This window comes from Geotrypetes seraphini, chromosome 11 (assembly GCF_902459505.1).
Source record: "Geotrypetes seraphini chromosome 11, aGeoSer1.1, whole genome shotgun sequence".
NCBI classification, from domain to species: domain Eukaryota; kingdom Metazoa; phylum Chordata; class Amphibia; order Gymnophiona; family Dermophiidae; genus Geotrypetes; species Geotrypetes seraphini.
The window spans coordinates 4481762-4507851 of NC_047094.1; the positions used below are offsets into that span (position 1 = coordinate 4481762).

Below are 26090 nucleotides of genomic sequence, written 5' to 3' on the forward strand. Positions count from 1 at the left end.
TGCAACGCTACCATATCAAAACAGAGGGAGCTGCTTTTCACAGCTTCTCTACCACTAGGGGGGGCTGTCTTTTACTAAGCTGTATTAAGCAACTAGCATGGGTGTGTTATCACACATTAAATGTTAGCCCAGACCCAAGCTAAACGTAACACGTTAGAAAAGCCAGCACAATTTTTTTTAAAAATGAATAAAAGCTTACACTAGCTAATTGGTTGTGGGTTCAAACTCCCGCTGCTCCTTGTGACCCTGGGCAAGTCACTTAATCTCCCCATTGCTCCAGGTACATTAGAAAGATTATGAGCCCACCGGGACTGACAGGAAAACATGCTTGAGTGCCTTAATAAATTCATGTAAATTCTGAGCTCCCCTGGGAGAACAGTATAGAAAACTGAATGAATGAATACATCAACATGTGAACATGAGCAGAGGAGGGACAGCTAGTGTGTGGTGTGGTTCTGCAGCCTACCTATCACAGTTGCTGACAGCATGGCTGTAATTTACCACACCTGAAGAGGAGGTGGTAGGTTGGCCACAGTAACCACACCCCTTCCCTGGGATCTGCGTTGGTAAGTTGGTGGTCATTCTGTGCCTCTGCCCAGGTCAACACAGACATGCAAAACGTCACCCTCTACCCCCTAGTGGTAGTCTCATGGTATTGCTGTAGTACTGAAAAACTAGCGCTAGACAGCAGAAGTGCCATTTTGGATGGCCATGCCGAAGTGGGGTGGTTCTGTCAGGGGACTGTGTTGTGCCTAATGTGGCAGATAGCAAGGAAGCCACCACTGCAGTACATATAGCCCAACTGTTGGGCATGTTCCTTGCCTTTACTATGTGTTAAGTACAAAACCCGACCATACCTTAAGCAAAAAGGCCCCTAAGCTTCACAATAGAATGTAAAAGAAAGTTGTAGAGGGGGGGGGGGAACATCATGCTAGAACAACGCATTCAGCATCTGCCTCATGGGCTTATTTCCAGTACCGTTATGCACCTCTGACTGGAAAGCAAAGGAGAGAGAGCCTGGAAGAAGAAGCAGTTCCCTCATGGCTATGGTTCATTCTCTAGTGCAGGGCTGCCCAAGTCCGGTCCTCGAGATCTACTGGCAGGCCAGGTTTTCAGGATATCCACAAGGAATATGCATGAGAGAGATTTGCCTGCACTGCCTTCTTGGTATGCAAATCTCTCTCTCTCATGCATGTTCATTGTGGATATCCTGAAAACCTGGCCTGCCAGTAGATCTCGAGGACCGGACTTGGGCAGCCCTGCTCTAGTGTCTAATGCAGAAGCTGGAACTACTCCTATGAAAATGCATTTGGGGGGAAAGCTCACTTCTTTATAAGCCCCACTCTCATCCCCGTGCAAAGTTTGGTCTTGTGCTAAATGTTCTGTGTTTGCCTCCGGACCCACATTTTCAACCCCTTATGCAGCGTTCTTCCCAGAACCGTTTGCAGGGAGAGGTGAGTACTAAGCAGCAGCATTAAATGTTTCTGGTAAGTTAGCTGGGTGGTCGGTGAAATCAGCAGGTGCTGGGCTCTTTTTCAAAAGGTCCCAGGGCAAAAAAGCTGCTTATTTAAAAAAAAAAAAATTAAAAAAAACTTGCCACCTAGCCGTTAAAACTGGACTACATAAGAAACGCATCTGCTGCTGACTCGGCAAACCCGGTATGTTGGTGTATAAGCAGCACGCTGTTTTGAGAGTGTTCTGGAGTCGGTTGTGCAAGTGGGGAAGGCATGCAGCGCATGGCTCGTGTAATTCTTTCCTGCCGGTGTGTTTGGGCTCGAGGCGGTGGACGCTCTGAAATTGGTTTGGCATGAAATCAACTCTAAGGATTTAGACCTCTAAGGCAGTGATTCCCAACCCTGTCCTGGAGGAACACCAGGCCAATCGGGTTTTCAGGCTAGCCCTAATGAATATGCATGAGAGAGATTTGCATATGATGGAAGTGATAGGCATGCAAATTTGCTTCATGCATATTCATTAGGGCTAGCCTGAAAACCCGATTGGCCTGGTGTTCCTCCGGGACAGGGTTGGGAACCACTGCCCTAATGAATATGCATGAGAGAGATTTGCATATGATGGAAGTGATAGGCATGCAAATTTGCTTCATGCATATTCATTAGGGCTAACCCAATTGGCCTGGTGTTCCTCCAGGACAGGGTTGGGAACCACTGCTCTAAGGAGAGGCTTGATGGGCTGTGGCCCTTTTCTGCCGTCATCATCTTCTATGTTTTGTTTTCCACAAGGTGCTGTTGCCCCAGAGCAACACTAGGAGGCAAAAGTTGCCAACGCCTTATGGTCTCTATGTCAACCTGCATCCCATCAATGTGACCTCAGAAGCATCACTTCATCCCTTTGTGAAGCTCTGTGTTCTCAACCTTCCTCTACTTCTGAGATGCCACCTTTTGTGGGTTACAATCAAATCTTTTTCCTCTCTCTGTTTATTTGAAGTTAAAGAATATTTGGGTACACTGTGTACTGCTTGGCCCCCTCCTCTTCAGAGGACACACATTCAGTAGTTGGAACCTAAGAACAGTACCGGGCAGAGCTTTGGCTTCTTGCCCAGAAAAAAAAAAAATATTCAAATTGAATCAGGTTGGGCAGACTGGATGGACCATTTGGGTCTTTATCTGCCATCATCTACTATGTTACTATATATTTCCAGTGCATGACATAAAAAAAGCAGGATGTGCTAAAGTCAAAATACAGCGATGAGCTACAAATCAGCCCAGTTCTGCTCTCATACGCTACTGTTCATGGCTGAAGAAGCTTGTAAAAGGTGAGGCCAGTTTCCTGGGGATCTGCGGATATTTTTTGCTCAGAGCCGAGGCTTTCAGCCTTTTTCTTGTGCATTTTATGTAATGAACACTGAAACTAAGGAAGGCAGTGTTTGCACAGGGCAATGCAAATGTTTATTTCTGTTACAGTAGACATTAGTTTTACAATGCAGAGAGAGCTTTCAATTTGTGCTGTAGTTAATGTACAAAATCCTACATAATTCTTACAAAAGCTTATAAGTCAGACAATAGACAGACAGCAGGGTGCTGTACCAGGGCTGGATTCAGTACATTTATTTTCCCAAGTTGCGACTCCATTATTGCAGTGGTGGCCAGTGCAATGAGCAGCAACCCTGGCTCTCTTCCTCTGTCGTTGCTCCCCTCTAGACCTTGTTCTGCCATGGGCAGTCTTTACAAACCAGCTGTTCAGCCAAGAAACGTCCTGCATGAGCAGAGCAAGCTATCATCTGTACAGCATGCAACACTGGCATCAGCACACACCTTTCACACTTGGCTGGTGGGGGAGGGGACAGCATTTTGCTATCCCATCTACGACTAGGCCTGTAACTCTGCCACACGTATGCCTTTATCAGGAAAAAGTGTGCACTTGTAATGACATTTGTTCCAGATTTCCCCCTAAAGCAGCCCCCCCTGTCTGGAGAAAGTCCCCCGTTTTTGAATTCTCTGCTCCCTTGCATGGTCTCACCTCCGTGCCCCTCTCCTGCATCTCTAACTGGTGACATAATGCTCTAGCAGCCCGTCTCCTACATTCCAAGCGCAACCTCTTCCTGCAAATGCTTCACCTCCATCCCCCTCTCCTCCATCCCAAGCGCAACCTCTTCCTGCCAATGCTTCACCTCTATCCCCCTCTCTTACATTCCAAGCGCAACCTCTTCCTGCAAATGCTTCACCTCCATCCCCCTCTCCTCCATCCCAAGCGCAACCCCTTCCTGCCAATGCTTCACCTCTATCCCCCTCTCTTACATTCCAAGCGCAACCTCTTCCTGCAAATGCTTCACCTCCATCCCCCTCTCCTACATCCCAAGCGCAACCTCTTCCTGCCAATGCTTCACCTCTATCCCCCTCTCCTGCATCAACTCAAGCTTGTTTCCTTCATCCCATATCTTATCACTTTCCTCCTACTGCCTCTGCTCATGGCATGGGGTCCCCCAAGGAAGAAATGTTTCAGATTTTCATACAGACAGTCTAGTAGCGGAATCCCTCATTCTGTGGGCAAACGTGTGAAACTGATCACCCTGAATGGTCAGGACATCACTGCAAAGAGACTAAAACCAGAGGTCTAGTTACAGAGTCCACCAAAGTGCCCCTCATGCAGACCTGGCCATATTCCCAGCGAGTCCCAGTAAGTAGAATCATAAGAATTGCCGCTGCTGAGTCAGACGAGTGGTCCTTCGTGTTGAAGTTTAGCGCAGGCCGCTCCAAAGAGTAGACAGTGGCTCACCTCTCTTAGCTGGACCACAGGGATGGGCAAAGCTGCTCACAAGTTTCGAGTGGCCCCCCAGCCTTTCACATAGTGGGCAGGTTATGCTTGTGGACAGATCCGTGCACATCCTTAATTGTGGCTAGCGCTGGATTTACGCCTGCTGAAACCTGGTGTGATGCCGGTTCTCAGCTCAGGCACGGAAATGAACATTCTCTCTAACATTGCGACTGAATCCTGAGACCAGCCCTCAGCCTCACCCCTGAAATTCAGGTGCGGATGTGTTAGAATAGTGACCCGGGCAGGTGGGTGTTTATAGCCTAATGGTTGTCAATTAACTCCAAGAATCCAGTGGCATTAAGTTCTGGAATGAAAAAAAATAATGAAACCAAACTTGTGGCTGCACATCCCAGTACTACCACCCCAGTTACTGGACCAGTTCAGATCATCGGGGTGGTGCTAGGATAGGCTTGAGTTTGTAAACATCATTTTTCCTTTCTTTGCAATGACTCGTGACTGAGGGAGGAGAATGAGAAGAGCTGAGGCCGCTGCTAAGTCTGACTCTGCCCGGTGCAGCCTTGATGAAGTGTCTCTACGGCTGGGGAATAAAAACCAGCACGCCACCAACAGAAGGGGTCAACGAGACCACTCCCGAGCCGAACACTTACCCCCTCGGAGACCCAGAAAGTGGTTCCACCCTGGAGCAGCGGTTATTAAGAAACAACAAAAAATACTGCTCAAAACCACGGGTAAATTCCCAGCACACTGGCCAGGCTGCCCCATGGCACAGAACGTGGAAAGGCAACAATGCCCCGGACAGTCCACGCCAGCAACTTCAAAATTCAAGTCAGGCAACACAGCCCAGTATCTCTCCCATGAATCCCAGGTCCTGTGCCGCTGGGACTTCTGTTGTCAACACAAGTCCTCTTTTGGGTGGTAATTTAGAAAGGGCACATGGGGTTTTGCTTGGAAAATGTGGCCGAGGGCGGGACGGGACTCCATCTGTCTCATCACCACCTGCTTTGGAGCGAGTGCAAATGCAGCCAACAGAAGTCACGCAGAGGCTTCAGCAGGAAAGCTCAGCCTGTACTCTGCCCCCTCCCCAATTTCCACCTCAGCTTTCAGATGGGTCAAATTATGCACCCTGTGAGCAAGAGGAAGAGAAAATGGTCAGAGGTTCCTGCAGGTAAACCCCTATTTACCAACAGAGATACCTCTAAAAATCATTTCCCTTCCATTTAAGAAAATCAATGCACGTGTGTTAGAAGCAGCAGTAGACGTCTGAGTCTTACCATGGGGACAGAGGAATGAGCTCTCATGTGAATTGCAATCTCGCTGTGGAAGCAGCAGCAGGTGAGGGTAATAGCTGCAGTTACTAGCATTTTGTGACACAAGACTTAAAGTGAGGGAGCAGGAACAGCAATTTTGCTGTGAGAAGTTCATCAACAAGACAGTAAGTGAGCTTTACCAGGTGGGGAAGGGACGGCGCTCGTGTGAAGGGATTTTGCTAATGTCATCCAACAGAACCTTTTGAAATTATACAGGACAGGTGCACGTCTAAACGCCTGCTCTCGCCTGTTCCTGCCGATTTCCCTTTCTCCCACAGCCCTTTGGAGAATGCTCTGGTACCAGCTTCCAGCCCACTGAGGCTTGGCTAGAGTCTGGGTCCTCCTCGCTCACGGCCGAGCGTCTTCAGCAAAAGGAAACGCACCGAGGGCTTACACAAACCTGACCCCCAAACTTTTCCCCGTCAGCGGTTCCTCAGAGTCTTCAGCCACATCAGGGTACCAGTTCCAGCTCCCACTCCCCCACTGAAAGGTGCCAGGTATGCCAGTGGAGTGTGTGTCACAGGTAGAGCGGGGGACAGCTCAGAAGTTGCTAAAGATCTCGTGTTTCCGGCTCCAGTCCATCGCTGGCGCCCGCTTGTTGGCCCGTTTGGCATGTGCTTTCTCTTTGGCTTCTGCCGCTGTGGGACTCAGGCTCAGGCCACTCTCTTCGAATGGATCTCGCTTACCGCCGTCTCTTCGCTGTGGAGAGAAAACGGAAGCAGTGTTACACAGACCCGTGCCAACGCTTCCTACACAGGAAGTTAGATTCAGGGGACGCATAAGCTTAAGTTTCAGATTATAAGTTTAGTCGGTGGTGTTCTTCACCCAATATACACGTAGAATTCAAACCATCCACGTACAGCATTTCAAGTTACACCTGTTTAGGCCGTGGACCAGGCGTATAACTTACACAGTTATTCTGCATGTTCTATAAGGGTCACTGAAATTTGGGTGCCAAATTTCAAGCGTGTTTCCTGAGCCACGTGTGCAACAATTATTTAATGAGCCAATTAACACTAATTATTGGCACTAGTGTGCAATTACTTGGATTTATGGGCACCTCTGCATGCCAAAAGGGAGTGTGGCCACAGGAGGCGCTATGCGGGTCAGAGGCCTTAGAATTCCAGGGTTGCACATTCAACTTGTACGCCAGGAGGAGTGTGTGACATAGTGGTTAGAGCCTCAGCACCCTGAGGTTGTGGGTTCAAACCCATGCTGCTCCTTGTGACCCTGGGCAAGGAGCTTAATCCCCCCCTCCCCCATTGCTCCAGCTACATTCGATACGACTGTAAGCCCACCAGGACAGACAGGGAAAATGCTTGAAGAAGCTGTATGTAAACTGCTTTGAGTGTGATTGTGAAACTATAGAAAGTCCCAATCCCTTTCCCTGATGTCCTAATGCCTGGCAGAAACCCAAAGAGTAGCAACGTTCCAGAGCTCACATTGTGATGTCATAATGCCTCATTCCACCAATGCCTAAGGGCCAAAGTCATCAGTGATGTCACAATGGCTCAATTGTCCTATACTTGGGCTCACATAAGAACATAAGAATTGCCAAACGTCCATCAAGCCCAGTGTCCTGTTTCCAACAGTAGCCAACCCAGATCCCTATTTTTTTATTTTATTTATTTTTAATAAATTTATAATCCGCATTTCCTACAATTCTATGTGGATTACAAATTATTCAGATACTCAAGCATTTTTCCCTATCTTTCCCAGCAGGCTCCCACTCTAGCTAATGTACCTGGGGCAATGGGGAATAAGTGACTTGCCCAGGGTTACAAGGAGCAGTGCGGGATTCAAACCCACAACCTCAGGGTGCCAAGGCTGTAGTTGTAACCACTGCACCACACACTCCTAGCTAGATCCCAAGTAATAAAACAAGCCGTGCATTTCCCCAAGCCATTTCAATATTGGCCTATGGACTTCCCTTTTAGGAATTTATCCAAATCTTTTTTAAACCCCGCTAAGCCAACTGATTTCACCACATTCTTCGGCAATAAATTTCAGAGTACTTCTAATAGCTACACCAGGGGGCCTCCCAAAGGCTGGCATGTTTCCCCCTGGCCTCCCGGTCTCACTTTAAAAACTAATTACAGCCTGCAGAGGATTGCCGGTGCTGTAACGATTCTAGCAGGCGGCCTCCGCCGCACGTTCCCTCTGCTGCGGTCCCACCCCTCCTATTTTGGTCTGGGATAGACCGTGGCAAAAGGAACGTGCATCGGAGACCCGTGGCAGCCTGCTAGAATCGCTACAGCACTGGCAATCCTCTGCAGGCCATAATTAGTTTTTAAAGTGAGACCAGGAGGAAACATGCTGTCCTTTGGGGGGGACCCTGGTGTAGCTATTAGAATTACAGAGGGAGGGACTCCAAAGAAAGGGTCATATGCTGGAGTGAGGGGGGTGAAGGGGAAAACATGCCGGCATTTGGGGAGCCCCCTAAAGCTGTGAGTCCGAGGGTAACATGTCATATGAGGTCCCCAAAATATTAGGGGTCCTCGGGCACCCACAGCGCTTCCTGACCGACACCCTCCCACACACACACACCATGAGCTTTGACATCGAGCCTCCTAAAGCAGGAGCAGCAGCGGCAGTGGACGGCCAGCGAGGGGCAGTGCTTAGGACAGGCTTTTCCACTGCCAGAGTGCTACTGCTCTAGGAGGCCCGAAGGGTTGGTCACTGAATCGGCGAGCCCAATTTTTTTAAGAAATTGAATCAATTCACCGAAGTGAGTCAGGCAGCACTACTGCCCAGTGTCCTGCGGTTGCTAGGGGAAGCTGGGCTTGGAGGCTTTCCGGCCTTTCAGCTAATTCACAGAAGGAACATGGGCTTAAATCTCTCACAAGGAGCAGATTCCAGAGCAATGACTGAGGAAGGTGAGAGATTATCCCTCTCTAGTAAAGAAGGATGCAATGGCCTTGCTGAGAGGGGAAATCATCTCAGTGCTTCAAAACAGACAAAGAGGCCACACTGCCTGGATGAATCTTCTCCAATAATGTGGTATAGGGGTGGGGTGAAGCCTCTGTTGATCCCCACCTTTCTGCTAAAAGTACGCAGCCTTTCCTTCAGGCTTTTCTGACCTTTTGCATGTCACAATGAAACAGCAGGAGCGTCTGTCTGCCATCCTTACGCAGACTTGGAGTCAGATGCCACGCCACTTTGTTCTCAGCACAATTGCATTCTTGTTTAAGGTTTTCCCTGCCCAGGAAGGACTTCCTTCCCTGGAGTGAAAACCTAGCCAGCGGTCTTACCTCTCGATCTCTCTCGGGACTCTGGAGGTCACTGTGCGAAGAGGATGTGGAGGAGCCTCCGTTCAGCTGTTAGAGAGAAGACATTAAGAGCATTGTGTCAGGGTCCCACATGCACTCGGTGGACATCTTTCCTAGGGTAGGTCTGAGACCACTTACACTCTTATTAAAAGCAGAAAACAGGGACAGAAGGAGACAGACCAGAACCTCCATCTTCACTCCCAGGCCTCAATGGGTCAGATCTTCAGCACATCCCTAATGAATATGCATGAGGGAAGATTTGCATTAAGTATATGTATTTGTTTGAAACAACATTTCCTGGGTCGTTTCGTATCAGGTTTGGGGTTTTTTTGAGTGTTACTAAAAGTGAACTCTTCCGAAAGGATGTGCACTCATATTACTCCGTAATAAAAAAATAAAAAAAGATACAACCCCCACCCCCCCAACAAAAAATTATTTAAAAACCAAGGAAAATTATTTTGGGATGTACACTCCTAATTTGTAGGCCTGCTACCTCCATTATATGCAAATCTCTCATGCATATTCATTGAGGATATCCTGAAAACCCGGCAAGGAACATGGAATGTCACAGGACTACGACATGAGAAGAGCAAACAACAGTCAAGACTCACTCACTCTGCCATTATACCGCAAAGCAAGCTCAGTCTTACGTCCAGCATCAGGGCATTCAAATCCAACCATTATAACACATCAGGGTTTAGCAGTACCATCGATTTGGAAATCTTCCCACTGCAAATAATGCTCTGCCCTTTGTGGACCTCAAATTTTAATCATAGCATATTCCCCCCATCTCTCCAACCCCTGGGACGAGCGTGTCAGTCTCTGAAGTTCTCGGCTGTTTCTTCGACACACCTCACCCTCTGCCCTGTTTGTTGCACTGGGAATGTGTTATGCTATCTAGGCAGACCACTCTCCGTCCAGTCGCTCTTTTGCCAGTACAGTGTATACAGCAAACTTTCTTTGGGGATGGGGGGAAGATCTTTCAAAGGGAGTCTATGGGAATTTTTAAAATTCAAGGTCTTAGTCTAGGCCCGATATTCAGTGCTATTTAGCTTGCTGAGAACAACTCCCAGCCAGTACATAGAAGTAGGGTTACCATATTTAAAAAAAGAAAACCCTGGACACATGATCCCGCACCATTCCACTTCCAGCCCTGCTCTAGCCCCGCCCTGTTTCACCCTCCAGCCTCGCCCCCCAGAAAGCCTCCTCTCTTTGCCACGATCTCCGGCCGCATCTGGAGAGCCTAGATCATGCGCAGATGCATGTCACGTCATCCACGCATATTCAGAGGCCCTTCAGATGCGGGAGCTTGTAGGGGCTTTCCAAAACCCGGACAAACGTTGGGTTTTGGAAAGTCCATTCAGGACTAAAAAGAGGACATGTCAGTGTTTTCCCGGATGGATATCTGCCAGTATTCAGTGGGAGATGGCCGTCTATCCCGTTCAGCAGATTGGCCGGTGACCCTTCAGAGCCAGTTTTAGGCAGCTGGACATCTAAGTTTAGCGGCTATATAGACCCATCTAAAAAGCAGGTCTATTTTTGGTCGCTGAGACTTGGTCATCTATATCTCATCCGGCCAAATATAAACCGGAAATTCAATGCCAGTCGCCAGATACGATGGACCATGAGAGACAGCCGGCTATCTCCTGCAGTGGTCTGTGCCCATTCCAGAATATATCTTCTTTTTTTATTTCAAGCCCTTATTACCTGCCTAATACCCAGGAGGTTTACAATATAACATCCCCATTCACATCAAATAATACAATCTTCAATAGATTAAACCATTTGCTCTTTCCCTGGACGTGAAATCCTGACTGCTGGATTCTGTCTCATGGGTCATGTGACAGCTCTCACCTGCATCTGCGCAGATCCGTTGGTAATCGGCCGAGAGAACCCACCTAAAACAAAATCAGAGGCAGAACATAAATACACTTCGGCCCTCTGCTCACCACCAGGGCAATGCTACATGTCGTCATAACGAAGGGAATTTTGAATGGAGTTACATTGGAAAAAAAAAGAAAAAAGTTTCATTAAGGGTCTGCCAATATACTTTCATTTCCATCCTGAGACACAATAAACTATGCCAGTACTAAGACACTCCCTGCCCACAGCTCTGCAGTGCCACCTGCTATTTTCATGAGACTCCCATACATCCACTGCTCTGCCAACATATCTAAGTCCTGCCCTATTCCAACACTGAGATCCCTCATGCACAACTGTGCCAATGCAGCGCCCCCTGCTGTTCCAGTTCTGATATGCACACAACACCTGACATACAGCGCCCCCTGCTGTTCCAGGTCTCACTGTCCCTCTCTGCTGAACTGTACCAATCCTCTGTTAGTCCTAACTTTGAGAAAACCAGTGAATTCTTGTCTTCGGTGTGCGATTCTGACAGGTACTTGTAAACCTGAATTGAGAGAGGCATGGGGGAAGCCAGTGCTTGCCCTGGATCGGTAGCATGGAATGTTGCTACTATTTGGGTTTTGGCCAGGTACTAGAGACCTGGACTGGCCACCGTGAGAACGAGCTACTGGTCTTGATGGACCTTTGGTCAGACCCAGTAAGGCTATTCTTAGGTCCGTATGACTTTTTCTATATCCAGGCCCTCAAAATGAACCTTCACCCATCTCAATTCACTTTTAGTTCCCCATTCACCTTAGATAGGAGAAGCTGCCCTGTGGACCTGGGTTCAATTCCCACCGAGCCAGTTGCTTAACCCTCCATTGGCCCAAGTACAAAAGAAGTAGGCTGTATCTAATATGCAAACTGCTCTGATTGTAACCACAGAAAGGCAGAAGATCAAATGCCATCTCCTTTAATATAGATTGCTTTCAGTTGTTTAATGTAAATGGACACACACACAAGGGCTATGTGTAAACTATCCACCCTCCCTGTGGGTAACAGAATGTGTTGATGGTTCCCATTTTGCCTTGACTGCAGCTACCTTACCTGGAGTATTGCGTTCAGTTCTGGTCTCCTTATCTCAAGAAAGATATAGCGGAACTAGAAAAGGTTCAAAGAAGAGCGACCAAGATGATAAAGGGGATGGAACACCTTTATGAGGAAAGACTAAAACGGTTAGGGCTCTTCAGCTTGGAAAAGAGACGGCTGAGGGGAGATATGATTGAAATCTACAAAATCCTGAGTGGAGTAGAACAGGTACAAGTGGATCGGCAACAGGTGCTCAGTCAAAAGCTTCCCCTGACTCAGCTTCCTGTTTCCGCCAGGCAGTTTAGTCAGAGGGAAGCTTTTGACTGAGCACCTGTTGCCGATCTGAAGTTCTGTTGATGCCGGGATAAGGAGGCCGAACTTGAGTGCTGTCGCGGGGGGGGGGGGGGGGGGGGCTTGCTGATCTTGTTGCCAAAATCGGAAAGGTGAGGAAGGGAGAAAGATGGGCCTGTGGTGGATGGAGAGATTGAGAGAAGGGGACAGATGAGGGAAGTGGGGAGAGAGAAGAGAGCAGATGATGGAAGTGGAGAGAAGGGGGAGAGAGAAGAGGGCAGATGATGGAAGGAGGGGGGAAAGAGAGAGAAGGGGCAGATGATGGAAGTGGAGAGAAGGAGAGAGAAGAGGGCAGATGATGGAAGTGGGGGGAAAGAGAGAGAAGGGGCAGATGGTGGAAGTGGGGAGAGAGAAGAGGGCAGATGATGGAAGGAGGGGATAAATAAAAGGAGGCACATGATGGGGGAAAAGGATTGAGTTAGGGAAATACTGGAGGGGGTGAGGGAAAGAGGTGGCGAGCTGTAGGTAGACAGTAAAAAAGGAAATTGAGAGGGTAGTAAGAACGTAATCTAGATGTATGCATAAAATAAATTGAAAAGGAAAATGAGGGAAGAAAGGAATTGCAGAAGAGAGGTGTGGGAGAGGGAAGGAGAGGAGAGAGATGCCAGACCAATGGGGGTGAAAGGAGAGATGGAAGGGGGAGGCATACAGTTTCTGGAAGGGGCATAGAAGGAGAGAAGATGCCATATAGGGGCAGAGAGATGGCAGATAGTGGATGGAAGGAAGAGAGTAACAAGAAGATGAGGGAAGCAGAAACCAGAGAAAACAAAGGTAGAAAAAAATGTTCTATTTATTTATTGCTTTAGGAGACATGTGTCACTGTTTCTATGGTGTTGCATTGTATGCAGAGTCCAGCTTCTTGCTGGTTCAATTTAACTTTTCTCTATGTATTTCTATTTTATCCCCCCTTTTACAAAACTGTGGAGCGTTTTTTAGCGCCAGCCATGGTGGTAGCAGCTCTGATACTCAGAATTCTATGAGCGTCAGAGCTGTTACCACCGTGGCTAAAATCCACACTACAGTTTTGTAAAAGGGGTGGGGTTAGTTTGTGATGACGTTAAAATTACAGAAGATCTAGTGGCACAATACCTCACCAACTACCTGGAAGACCATGACCTACTTCACCCCTCTCAATCGGGATTCAGATCCAACCACAGCACAGAGACATTATTGGCAACATTGCTAGACACAGCTCGACAGCACCTCAGCAAAGGAGGAAAGATGTTGCTAATTCAACTCGATCTCTCTGCGGCATTCAACCTGGTAGATCATACCATACTACTTCAGATTCTAGACACCATAGGGATCTCAGGAAGAGTTTACAACTGGTTCCAAGGATTTCTTAAGACTAGAACATACAGAGTTAAGTCAAACGATCTTAAATCAGACCCCTGGTCTAACCCCTGTGGAGTTCCTCAAGGGTCACCGCTGTCACCTATGCTCTTCAACCTCTTCATATCCTCCCTCGGTACCACTCTAGATACCCTAAACATATTATCTTTCATCTAAGCTGATGACATAACCATATTGACCCCACCTCATTAGGCAACCTAAAAATAACACTGGAAGCAGTGGAAGAATGGGTATAAATAGAGGATTACTGCACAGGTCCTGGACCTGTTGGGCCGCCGCGTGAGCGGACTTCTGGGCATGATGGACCTCAGGTCTGACCCAGGAGAGGCATTGCTTTATGTTAACTGAAGCTGAACTCAGAGAAAACAAAATTTCTACTACTTGAAAAGGATAAAACCCCTTCCATAACAGAATTTGAAGTAAACACCACCAAATACATCATACAGCCATCCCTCAAAATCCTTGGAGTATCGATAGACAGATGCTGTACAATGCAAGTCCAAATCAACAAAATCACCCAAAAAGCTTTTTTCACCATGCGCAACCTGCGTAAAATCAGAAAATTCTTTGACAAAGAACACTACAGGATCATAGTCCAATCCCTTGTCCTAGGACTGGTGGACTACTGTAACATCCTCTATTTACCATGTCCCTTAAATTTGATAAAGCAGCTACAGACCATCCAAAATACAGCCCTAAGATCGATCTATTCACTTGGAAAATTTGACCATATCACCAATGCCTTCCTAGACTCACACTGGCTACCAATACGAGCCCGAATTCAATTCAAATTCTACTGTCTATTATTCAAGGCAATAAACGGAACTGCACCCACCTACCTGAACAACCACCTAAACCGAAACTTCACACCCAGACTAAGGAGAACACAGATCCCATTCTCCTACCCACCACTCAAGGGCATTCAACGCAAGAAGATGTATGATGGCCTCCTAGCAACGCAGGCGGCGAAGCTAGACCCATCCATCTCTATCCTGTTGACAACCACATGTGACTTTAAATCTTTTCGAAAAGAAATCAAAACTCTGTTATTCAAAGAAACTATCCTCTCCGCTTATCCCCCCCCTCCTCCGCAACATCCCCCTCCTTGCAAACTCTTTCATGTAGCCAACCCTAATCTCCTCCCTCCCTACAAGTTTCCTCAAATGTCTTCCCTTCCTTAAATTTCCCCTCTTAGCCTCCACTATGCATCTATCCCTAAACTGTAACTTAAACTTTAACTACTATGTATCTAACCCTAATTCATAACCTAGCCTCTCTATGTAGCTATTCCTAAAATTTGTAACTTCCTGGAAATGTCCAGCCATCTTCAATTGTAATCCGCTTAGAACTGCAAGGTACAGGCGGAATAGAAGTCTCTAATGTAATGTAACATATTCCATACTAGGCGAAGGTGTTTTCTGTGTGTTTAAAAGACATGGTTTTCTGTTAGGATTGACTGTGCAGAATTGATCTGTACTAGTCTGGCTTGTTTAGTTTTACAATGGGTGTATTGATGTTGTACTGCTCACTGCACATGTAAGATGCTGCCTTTTCCTAGGTACTCATGTGCGACGTGTGGATTGTTACTAAAAATCATGTTTTTCATACAGATGGGGGGGTGCCAAAAAATGATGGGCCCTGAGTGTCACATATGCTAGGTACGCCACTGGCACATAGACTACATGTATTAAAATTGAATGTGTGAAACAGCCACCCCCCTCTCCACACACACAAAATAAAAATCCTAATATTGAGGAAAAATTTCAGAATATCCCAAACCAATTTTCGCCATCAACGTCCCTTCTCCTCTTCCCTTAGGAGTGAATTCTCCAGGCCAGAGTTAGCCTCAAGCTTAAGAGGGCTCTTTCAGGCAGTTTCTGACATGTCAGGACCAGGGTGTGGCTTCCAGTGCAAGCTCCGTCATGGGCCCCGTCAAAGCTATAAACTGTTTTCATGAAATTATTTAGAAACGTGAAAAGTTCCCAGGTATACAGAGTATCAAAACCTGATTCTGTCACTCCACTGGCATAGTAAGGGACTGACCCGGTCGCCATTTTGGGAGGTGGGGGGGGCACCGGCACTTCTCCACAACCCCACACCATGCTCGCGCCCTGCCTTCCCCCAGAACCTCTTTAAATCTTTGCCAGTGCAAGCAACGTCTCTGGCCTGGCTCCCCTCTGAAATCACTTCCTGGTCGCGGGGCCAGGAAGTGACATCAGAGGGGAAACCCAATGCCGATGCAAGCAGCAGGCTGAAGAAGATTTAAAGAGGGACGGGGGAAGGGAGGGTGCAAGTGGGAGGTGGAGGAGGAGTGTGGGAGGGCGCCCCCTACCCTCACTACACCACTGTGTCACTCCCAAAGGCTAAGAAATGATGCACTATTTGTCTCTTGCCACAGGGGGGCAGTATGTGCTCTCTCACCTGCCATGTGAGCCTCTGTGGGCGTTATGCCGAGCTTTTTACAGTTCTCCTCTGTTTCGGAGTCCACCACCAGCAGCTCCGTCTCATTCTCCTTAGCCTTGATGAGGGACACAACCTCAGAGTGTTTCAGACCCTCCACATTCTGTCCGTTCACCTGCAAAACACGGACTCTTGTCATCGTTCCAACATCACATAACTTAATAGCAGATTTCTAGACCGCATAACTGTTAGTTCAATGCAGTTAACAAAAGATTATGCTATGGGGAAAAAACAGCCAAGAATTTGGAGAGAAGAAAAGTCTTCAAAAGTTTTCTATAATGTTTATAAGATATAGATCTAATCAATAATGGACGGAAATCTTTGTCATAAGAAGCAGCTTGATAAGAAAGACAATGCCCAGGATGGTTCTTACTTTTGCAGCCCTTTGCTGAAGGGAACGTAAATAGGGCGTGAGATTTTCTACTCCTCTCGTGTGTCATGATGACAAATCTATCAACAAGATATGATGAAGCAACACCAAAGCAACTTTATAATATAAGCATCCCAACTTGAAAATCACCCGGGCCTCCACTGGGAGCCAATGAAGCTCACGATAATAAGGAGCGACATGATCGTACATCCTCAGCCAATCGCAAGCCACTAGCACCCCACTCACGGAGGCCGATATGATAAACTGTGCGATCTTTTTAATACATAGAAACATAACATAGAAGATGACGGCAGAAAAGGGCTACAGCCCATCAAGTCTGCCCACTCTGCTTACCCACCCCCTGTCTATGCCCTAATGACCCATTTTCCTTATCTTGACCCTCGTAGGGATCCCACATGGGCATCCCATTTATTCTTAAAGTCTGGCACGCTGTCTGCCTCGATCACCTGCACTGGAAGCTTGTTCCAATGATCAACCACTCTCTCTGTGAAGAAATACTTTCTGGTGTCGCCATGTGGCAGTTCTGGAACCAGCCAAATCAGAAATTGCTCCCAGCGCAAATAAATGTGCTACGTTTCGGCACACTTTGCTCCTTTTAAGCACTGAATCTTCACTCCAGCTCAGGGGTTTTAGCACCACAGCGAAATGACCCCAATAGGCCTGTGGACCCCAAAGCTTCTCCACTCCTTCCTTAATTTCAGTGCCTAAAGCAGCCTCCCTACCCTCATTTCCCCCAATGTCCACTCTTCCCTGCGTTTTCCAGTGTTGCCACCTTGAAAACCAGTGTGCCTGACCCCTAGTGGTATATCCCACATACTGCAAGGAATAAGGGAAACACTGAAACCCCTAGTGGTACGTCAGAATGTACCACTAGGAGTCAGACACGACTGCGGCGGAGGCCAGAGTAAGTGGGCATCACTCCTGCCTGGATTAGAGGGAGGACAGAAAGAGAAGGAGAATGTGCAGAGCCCAACGGGCCACCAGGAATTCTCTTTTTGGGGGAGGGGTGGGGGGCTTCCCAGGCAACTTAGCCACCAGAGATTAAGGAGGATTGTCTCACACATTGACAGGAAGATTATCCCAGCAGCGAGAGCCGATTTTTCTGGCCTTGCTCATTTTCTCATGTCATTTGTTTACTCCGTCAAGAGCAACACGTGTGCGAGGAAATTACACTGAAGTTACATTGTCAGCCTGCTGGGACAGATAGGAAAAATACTTAGGGTACCTGATTAGGCTCAGATGGCTGTGTCGATGGGCAGAATATCAAATTCAAAATAAACTTGGAAGTTAGCACACAGTTCTAACACACGGATTAATAAACCGGCCCTGTGGTGCGAGAGGCTCCGACACATGGAAACACGGTACAGAATGAAGTCCTTCCCCAGAGCTGTTGTAACATTTCCATATGTGCTGACTGACTTCCAGGGAGCCCCGGAGAGGAGGGACACAAGAGTCTGGGAAGCAGAGAGCCAGGGTTCAAATCCCACTCTGCTCCCTGTGACCTTGGTCAAGTCTAGGGTTACCAAATTTCAAGAAAGGAGAGGACACGTGCCCCCAGCCCCGTCCTCACACACACCTCTTCCCTTTTCCTTTCCCAAGTCTGGGCTGCACCCACGCATGCTCAGAGCCCCTCCAGGCACGGCTCCAAGCTCAGGGACTTCCAAAACCCAAACTGCTAGATTTTGAAAATCCTCTAACTCAAAGGACATGTCCAGGTTTTCCCGGACTTCTGGCAACCCTGGTCAAGTCACTTCAAAATCCAAACCCTTTCCCTTCATACGGAGATGAAAGCGATCGATGTGTATGTATTCTGTGGATAGACCTGAAAGGTCAGTAGCACCTTAAAACCCGTTTCACTGCGGAATTTAAAAATCTATGACATGTTGAAATCAGCAGCCCGACCTTCAGCTCCCCCCAAACCGCTCCCTCACACTATACAAAGAGCGACACCACGTACAGGGGCACAAACTCGCCTTCCCCCACAGGGACCTCTGTGAGAAATATCCCCCTCCCCCTCACGCTTTCTCCTTTCCGTCTCCTCTCCTAGGCGCACTCTCTCTTCCTCCTCCCTAAGCATAATCCCTGCTCACTGCGCACACACTTCCACGCCACATTTGCTGCCGTCCAGAAGAGCGGCACCCGGGAGCAGTCTCTCGCCTCGTTTCTTAGCAACTCCCTGAAAACCTCTCCCTTCGCAGCCAAGGAGGTTGCTAACTCCCCCCTTCCATCAAATATTTATTGAAGCCACCAAGAGCCCAGGTAGGGTATCATCTTTCCTGGTCCCCGAGGTGGCTCGTCATGTCTCACGGCCCTTTGCACAGGTGCCAGATGAAAAAAAGGAGTAATAAAGCCAGACCAGACACACTTTGTGTTCCTGGGAATGCATTAAAAATGTAGAAGCCCAGCATTGAAAGCTGCTTCCCAAACAGGGCCGTTATCCCAGAGTGCATTCAGGGGTCATCAGCAGGAGGTCACACAGCCTCGAGAGCAACATGCCCAGCTCTTCTGGGTCACAAACACCCATGGGTGCCACTCCCAGACCAGGGGCAGATCAGCTGTTCGACTCTCGGCTGCCTCCAGTTCCCTCCTCTGCTCAAACCAGTCCATCACAAACTGTGCACCGCGAGATGCCGGCAAGAAGGATACTGACTGCTTACAGGATGCGTCTCTCGCGGCAAGAGGCACGTCCTGTACTCGGCCTGCGCCTGCCCCAGCGCCTCTCCTGCTTCAGCAACCCCCCCCCCCCCCCCACCGGCACGATAGCAGACTCAGGACCCTGTCTGGAGGGCCACTGCGCTCGCGCAAACGTTACACATGCACGTGACAGCGTCGCGTTGATGTCCTGCAGCTGCGGCCCTGAGTTCAGTGCACCAGGACTAGAAAAATGCCTGCAGGACACTGGCTTAAACCGTTCAGATGCTGTCATTCCACTCTCTTGGTGACGTGTGGCCCGCTCCCTACGGGGGGGAATTCCATGCACGCAAATGCCAAAAATCCACTGAAGCGCCCACATCTGAAACAGTCGATATTTTACAGATAACCAAACATGTGGGCGGAGCTTATAGCATCTGTAGCAAGACTAAAGGTTGTACATGTCAGACAGGTTTGTTTATTTATTGACTAGGATTTATGAACCGCCTTTTTGAAGAGTTTCACCCAAAGCGGCTACAGCAGGTTGCACTTAAACCAGTAATAGGGTCTGGCACAAGTACTCGTGTCTAGGAACACGCACGCAGATAACGGGGTCAGCCTAATATTCTATAAGGAAAGTAGCCACCTACATCCCCCTTATACACATGGCTCGTAAAGGCCACTTCTTACGCCGACTTCAGAAAATCACTGAAGACCCGTCTCTTTAACAAATTCTAATTCCTAATTCTTACCCAATCCCCCTCAGCTATCTTCATCCCAATCCCCAGTTCTCTTGATTTTAGATTAACTCATCCTTCTTCCCATTTGTAAAGGTATTCCACCCAAATTGTTTTCCCCTGCACCCCAATCTCTGACTAGATACTTCCTATTGATTCAAGCCATCTTGGTTCTCTTCCATTTGCATTTTGTATCCCAGAAAGTACTTTTTCTGTTCCCCTTACATCTCATACACTCATTGTATGTAACTTGTTGTAAACTGCTTTGAACTTATGGTATAGCGGTATATAAGAAATAAAATTATTATTATAGACCAAGCATCGCACCAGCGCTCTACGATATAAATTACCACCCATATTCACACGCACTCGAGTTCCACCGGCACGCCATGTTTCCGCTATCTACCAAAAGCACTCTGGGCTTATCAGGGGTTGGGGTGGAGGGGCAAACCAACCACCCTGCCCTCAAGCTCCAGTCGCTGGGCCTTGGTCCCGTTATCCCACTTGCAATGCCAGTTGAGGGTATTTTTAACCTGTGGACTTTGCACTAGTTCTGTACGTCTTTTCAAACTTTTTTAAAGAAATAATTTATTTTCTGCATTTCCTACAATTCTATGTGAGTTACAAATTATTCAGGGACTTGAGCAGTTTTCCCTATCTAATGTACCTGGAGCAATGGGGATTAAGTGACTTGCCCAAGGTCACAAGGAGCAGTGCGGGATTTGAACCCACAACCTCAGGGTGCCGAGGCTGTAGCTCTAACCACTGCATTATGAAGTAACTGTGGCTCCAGTCCGGATGCATGTAGAGTAGATGATGTGAGCGACACCTGTTCTTTGCCTCCACTTCCACCAACACCTCTTCATGTGGTTATGACTAGGGTTTCCTGATGTCCGGATTTATCCAGACATGTCTTCTTTTTAGAGACTGTCCGGGGGTCGGACGGATTTTGGAAAACCTGGCAGTCTGTCCGGGTTTTAGAAGGCCCTGGCACTGCGTCTGGAGGGCCTCTGAGCATACGCAAATGCGAACCAATGATGTCACACACATGCTCAGATGCCCTCCAGACTCGGCCCCTGAGCTCAGAGAAGGAGAGGGGACGAGGTTTTCTTTTTGGGGGGTGGGGCACACGTCCTCTTTTTTTACTTGTCCAAATGTGGTAACAGACAGCTCATCACGCGAATACTGGTAGATGCTTTCTACTGGGAGCTGCACGGACCAGAATTTTTTGCTTCATTTTCAGGTTATTTGGGCTTTTTACAGTGATCAAGTGAAAAACCACAGCATTACGAACAAAGATGACCTCTTGGATCTGTAATTCAACATCTTCCAGCATCCCTCCAAAAAAGAACAACATTTTTATAAGCCCAATAAACAAATCTCCCTCCCACTCAATGCAGGTCTGGAGGCCCTGGTATCATTTGGGCTTTTTTTCAGTCTGTTTCATTCCATTAATGTATAGGTTGGTTATATGCCCATGAATCCATAGTTCAAAACACAGTAAGCTTTTTTAAGACTTGTTAGTGAACTGAACGCTCCTCCCTGCTTTTTACCCATATACAGTGGTCACTTGGTTTACGAGCATAATTCGTTCCAGAAGCATGCTCATAAACCAAAATACTCGTATATCAAAGCGAGTTTCCCCATAGGAAATAATGGAAACTCGCTTTGATACGTTCCCATCCCCCCCCACCGAGGCCAGCGGCGCTGCTCTATCCCCCTCCCCCCACGAGAACCGGCATTGCTCCCCTCAAAGCCCCCCCCCTGCGATCCGGCACCCCCCTCCCCGCGATCCGGCACCCTCCCCCCCCGCCCGCCATTTCTTACTGCCATCTGGGCCTCGGCACCATCATGTCCTGTGTGTTGGTGCCGGTGCCCGAAGATCGGCCTCCTCTTCTTGCTGGGTCTTGAGTTTCTGCGCATGCTCAAGGCCTCCGAGAATCTGAGAGAGAGCGTGAACTCGCAGGCCTTGAGCATGCGCAGATGCTCAAGGCCCAGCAAGAAGAGGAGGCCAATCTTCGGGCACCGGCACCAACGCACAGGACATGCCGGTGCCGAGGCCCAGATGACAGTAAGAAGCGGTGGGGGGGTGCCAAATCGCAGCAGAGGGGTGCTGAATCGCGGCGGGGAGGGTGCCGGATTGCGGGGGGCGCCGCTCACAAATCGAAGCATGCTCGGTTTCCGAGGCGCCGATTTTGCGAATGTTTTGCTCGTCTTGCAAAACACTCGCAAACCGGTGCACTCGTAAACCGAGGTACCACTGTAATCACTTTATTTTTATATCCCGCCATACCACAAACAGTTCCAAGTGGTTTACAAGGGAAGAGACTGTATACAGACAGTGACATTACAAAGAACTTTCAAAATTACATTGGCATGTTAAGTTTAAAACCCTTTTCACCTCATTCTTGCTGTAAGCGCAGCAGCTGTGGGCGTACAAGCTTATCCATGAACGTAAAAAACATCTTACCTCCAACAGCCTGTCATGCATTCGCAGCCCTGCTCTTGCAGCTGGTGATCCTGGATCCACGGAGCGGATGTACTGGCCTGGCTTGGACCGCTCACTGTGGAGATTAAATCCATACCCACTGGGTCCTTTCTTCAGGTGGCACAGACGGGGACAAGGTTCTTTAACCTGCCCGTTTAAATCCTAGAAGTAAGAGGACAGAGCAGCTCTCTTAAGTTCAAAATACCGGGAAAGCAAAGAGCTACAAAAACAGAAAATCTGAGCCCAGGAGAGTCAATACTGCCCCGGGAATTATTTAAGAAAATTAAGGGCCAATCCCCAATTCCCCTACTATATGCACATACTTGATTATATCCATGCTAATATACGCACATGTGTGATAAAATATGCTATAATACGCGCATACTTGATTATATCCATGCTAATATAAGCACGTGTGATAAAAATATACTAATATACGCGCATACTTGATTATAAGCATGCTAATATACACAAATGTGAGATAAAATATGCTAAAATATGCGCATTATACTTGATTATACTTGATTATAACATAAGAACATAAGAACATAAGAAGTTGCCTCTGCTGAGGCAGACCATAGGTCCATCCTGCCCAGCGGTCCGCTCCCGCGGCGGCCCATCAGGCCCATCGCCTGAGTAGTGGTCTATATCTATCTATACCCTTCAATCCCTTTTTCTTCTAGGAATCTATCCAAACTTTCTTTGAAACCATTTAATGTTTTCTTGTCTACAACAGCCTCTGGAAGCACGTTCCATGTATCTACCACCCTCTGAGTGAAAAAGAACTTCCTAGCATTTGTTCTAAATTTGTCCCCTTTCAATTTCTCCGAGTGCCCCCTTGTACTTGTGGTGGTCCTTAATTTGAAAAATCTGTCCCTGTCTACTTTTTCTATGCCCTTCAGGATCTTGAAGGTTTCTATCATGTCTCCTCTAAGTCTCCGCTTTTCCAGTGAGAAAAGTCCCAACTGCTTCAACCTGTCGGTATATGGGAGATTTTCCATTCCCTTTATCAGTTTAGTTGCTCTTCTCTGTACTCCCTCAAGTACTGCCATGTCCTTCTTGAGGTACGGCGACCAGTACTGGACACAGTACTCCAGATGCGGCCGCACCATTGCACGATACAGCGGCATGATGACTTCCTTCGTCCTGGTCGTAATACCCTTCTTAATGATACCCAACATTCTGTTAGCTTTCTTTGAGGCTGTAGCGCACTGCGCCGATGCCTTCAGTGTTGCGTCTACCATCACTCCCAGGTCTCTCTCCAGGTTACTGACCCCTAGCGGTGTTCCCCCCATTCTGTATGTGAACATCGGGTTCTTTTTCCCCACGTGCATGACCTTGCATTTCCCTACGTTGAAGCTCATTTGCCATTTTTCGGCCCACTTTTCCAGCTGCGTTAGATCCTTTTGGAGATTTTCGCAGTCTCCCCTGGTTTGAGCCCTGCTGTATAGTTTGGTGTCATCTGCAAATTTAATAACCTCACACTTGGTTCCCGCCTCTAGGTCGTTTATGTAGATATTGAACAGGAGTGGTCCCAGCACCGACCCCTGCGGAACTCCGCTCGTGACCCCTTTCCAGTCTGAGTAATGGCCCTTTACGCCAACCCTCTGTTCCCTGTTCGCCAGCCAGTTTTTGATCCATCGGTGGATCACCCCTTGTACCCCGTGGTTCCATATCTTCTTAAGCAGCCTTTCGTGTGGTACCTTGTCGAAGGCTTTTTGGAAGTCAAGGTAAATGATATCTATAGATTCCCCTTTATCCACCTGGCTGTTTACCCCCTCGAAGAAGTGCAATAAGTTTGTGAGGCATGACCTACCCTTGCAGAAGCCATGCTGACTCGGTTTTAGCTGCTCATTGTTTTCGATGTGTTCACAGATGATGTCCTTAATCAGTGCCTCCATCATCTTTCCTGGGACTGAGGTCAGGCTCACTGGCCTGTAGTTTCCTGGGTCTCCCCTTGAGCCCTTCTTGAAGATGGGCGTGACATTTGCTATTTTCCAGTCCTTCTGGATCTCTCCGGTTTTTAAGGATAGGCTGTATATTTGTCGAAGTGGCTCCGCTATTTCGTTTTTTAGTTCCTTGAGTACCCTTGGGTGAATGCCGTCCGGACCTGGAGATTTGTCGCTCTTTAGTCTGTCTATCTGCTTGAGTACATCTTCTTGGCTTACCTCTAAATTGACCAGTTTTACATCTTGGTCTCCTTTTCCGCTCTCTTCAGGTTCTGGGATGTTAGTTATATCTTCCCTCGTGAAAACTGACGTGAAGAACTCATTTAACCTGTCAGCTATTTCTTTCTCTTCCTTTACCACTCCCTTCCTGTCTCCATCATCCAATGGTCCCACTTCTTCTCTTGCCGGTTGCTTCCCCTTGAAGAAAGACTTGAAGTTTGTTGCTTCCTCTGCCAGTCTCTCTTCATATTCTCTTTTTGCTTTTCTAACCGCTCGGTGACACTCCTTCTGGTGTTCTTTGTGCACTTTTTGGTTCTCCTCTGTTTTGTCTTTTTTCCATTTTCTGAACGATGCTTTCTTGTCGCTTATCGCCTTCTTCACTGCATTTGTTATCCACACTGGGTTTTTTGTTCTATTTTTTTTGCACCCTTTCCTGAACTTGGGGATGCACAGGTTTTGCGCTTCGTGCACAGTTCCCTTGAGTAAGGTCCAGGCTTTCTCTACGGAATCCATCTTCCCTATGTTACCTTTGAGTTTTTTTCCCACCATTTCCCTCATGGCATGATAATTTCCTTTTTTGAAGTTGAGTGCTGTCGTTGTGGTTCTTTTCCCCTTTGATGATCCAATTTCTAGCCTGCACTGGATCGTGTTGTGATCACTGTTACCTAGCGGGGCTAATACTGTCACCTCCTTTGCTGGCCCCTCTAGTCCGTTGAAGATTAGGTCAAGAGTGGCGTCACCCCGTGTTGGTTCCTTGACCAGTTGCTCCATGAAGCAGTCCCTCATGACCTCTAGGAATTTGGTCTCCCTTGCGCAGTTTGAGTGCCCAATACTCCAGTCTATCCCAGGATAGTTGAAGTCCCCCATCACCATCACCTTTCCGCTTCTGCATACCTGCCTCAGTTCTGCCTCCAGGTCCTGGTCGATTTCTTCAGGTTGTCCTGGTGGGCGGTAGTACAGACCCATTTTAATGTCTGCCCCAGTTCCTCCCTGTAGCTTAACCCATAGTGATTCCAAGCCATCCGCCTGAACTGTTGTTTCCATCCTGGTTGAGGGTATGGAGTCTTTTACGTACAGCGCTATTCCTCCACCCTTTTTATGTGCCCTGTCTCTCCTGTATAGTTTGTACCCTGGTATGGCCACATGTTTTGGTACTCCTGAGGTCCTCCTCATGGTTTGCCAGCCCCCGAGTTTCATCCTCCTCCTGCTGCTGTGTGTCTGTGACGTCCTCAGCCTGTTTCCCTTGCACCACTTGTTCTTGTAATTTTCTCTCAGTTCTGGTCTCTATTTCATAAGAAGCGCCATCTCCGGATCAGACCCTCGGTCCATCAAGTCCGGTGATCCGCACACTCGGAGGCCCTGCCAGGTGTATACCTGGCATAATTTTTAGTCACCCATATCCCTCTATGCCTCTCGTAATGAGATGTGCATCTAGTTTGCTTTTGAAACCTAGGACGGTCGATTCCGCAATAACCTCCTCTGGGAGAGCATTCCAGGTGTCCACCACTCGTTGCGTGAAGCAGAACTTCCTGATATTGGTCCTGAACTTGTCCCCCCTTAGCTTCATTCCGTGTCCTCTTGTCCGTGTCAAATTGGACAATGTAAATAGTTTTTTCTGCTTTATTTTGTCGATTCCTTTCAGTATTTTGAAGGTCTCGATCATATCCCCTCGCAGTCTCCTTTTCTCAAGGGAGAACAATCCCAGTCTCTTAAGTCAATCCTTGTATTCCAGTTTCTCCATACCTTTTACTAGTTTTGTTGCTCGTCTCTG

General features: G+C 47.8%; 1 protein-coding gene across 1 annotated transcript in view; it reads right to left on the minus strand.

The window, feature by feature from the left end:
• Positions 1–2883: 2883 nt before the first annotated feature.
• SLC9A3R2 (SLC9A3 regulator 2) overlaps positions 2884–26090 on the minus strand; it is a 102417-nt gene continuing 79210 nt past the window's right edge. Inside the window, exons 3-7 of the mRNA XM_033964023.1 lie at positions 22134–22313; positions 15866–16019; positions 10664–10707; positions 8792–8857; positions 2884–6239 (exon numbers count right to left, since the gene is read on the minus strand). Of these exons, the coding sequence (XP_033819914.1) occupies positions 6081–6239; positions 8792–8857; positions 10664–10707; positions 15866–16019; positions 22134–22313 (603 nt within the window). The 3' untranslated portion in view covers positions 2884–6080. The remainder of the gene's footprint in view (positions 6240–8791; positions 8858–10663; positions 10708–15865; positions 16020–22133; positions 22314–26090) is intronic.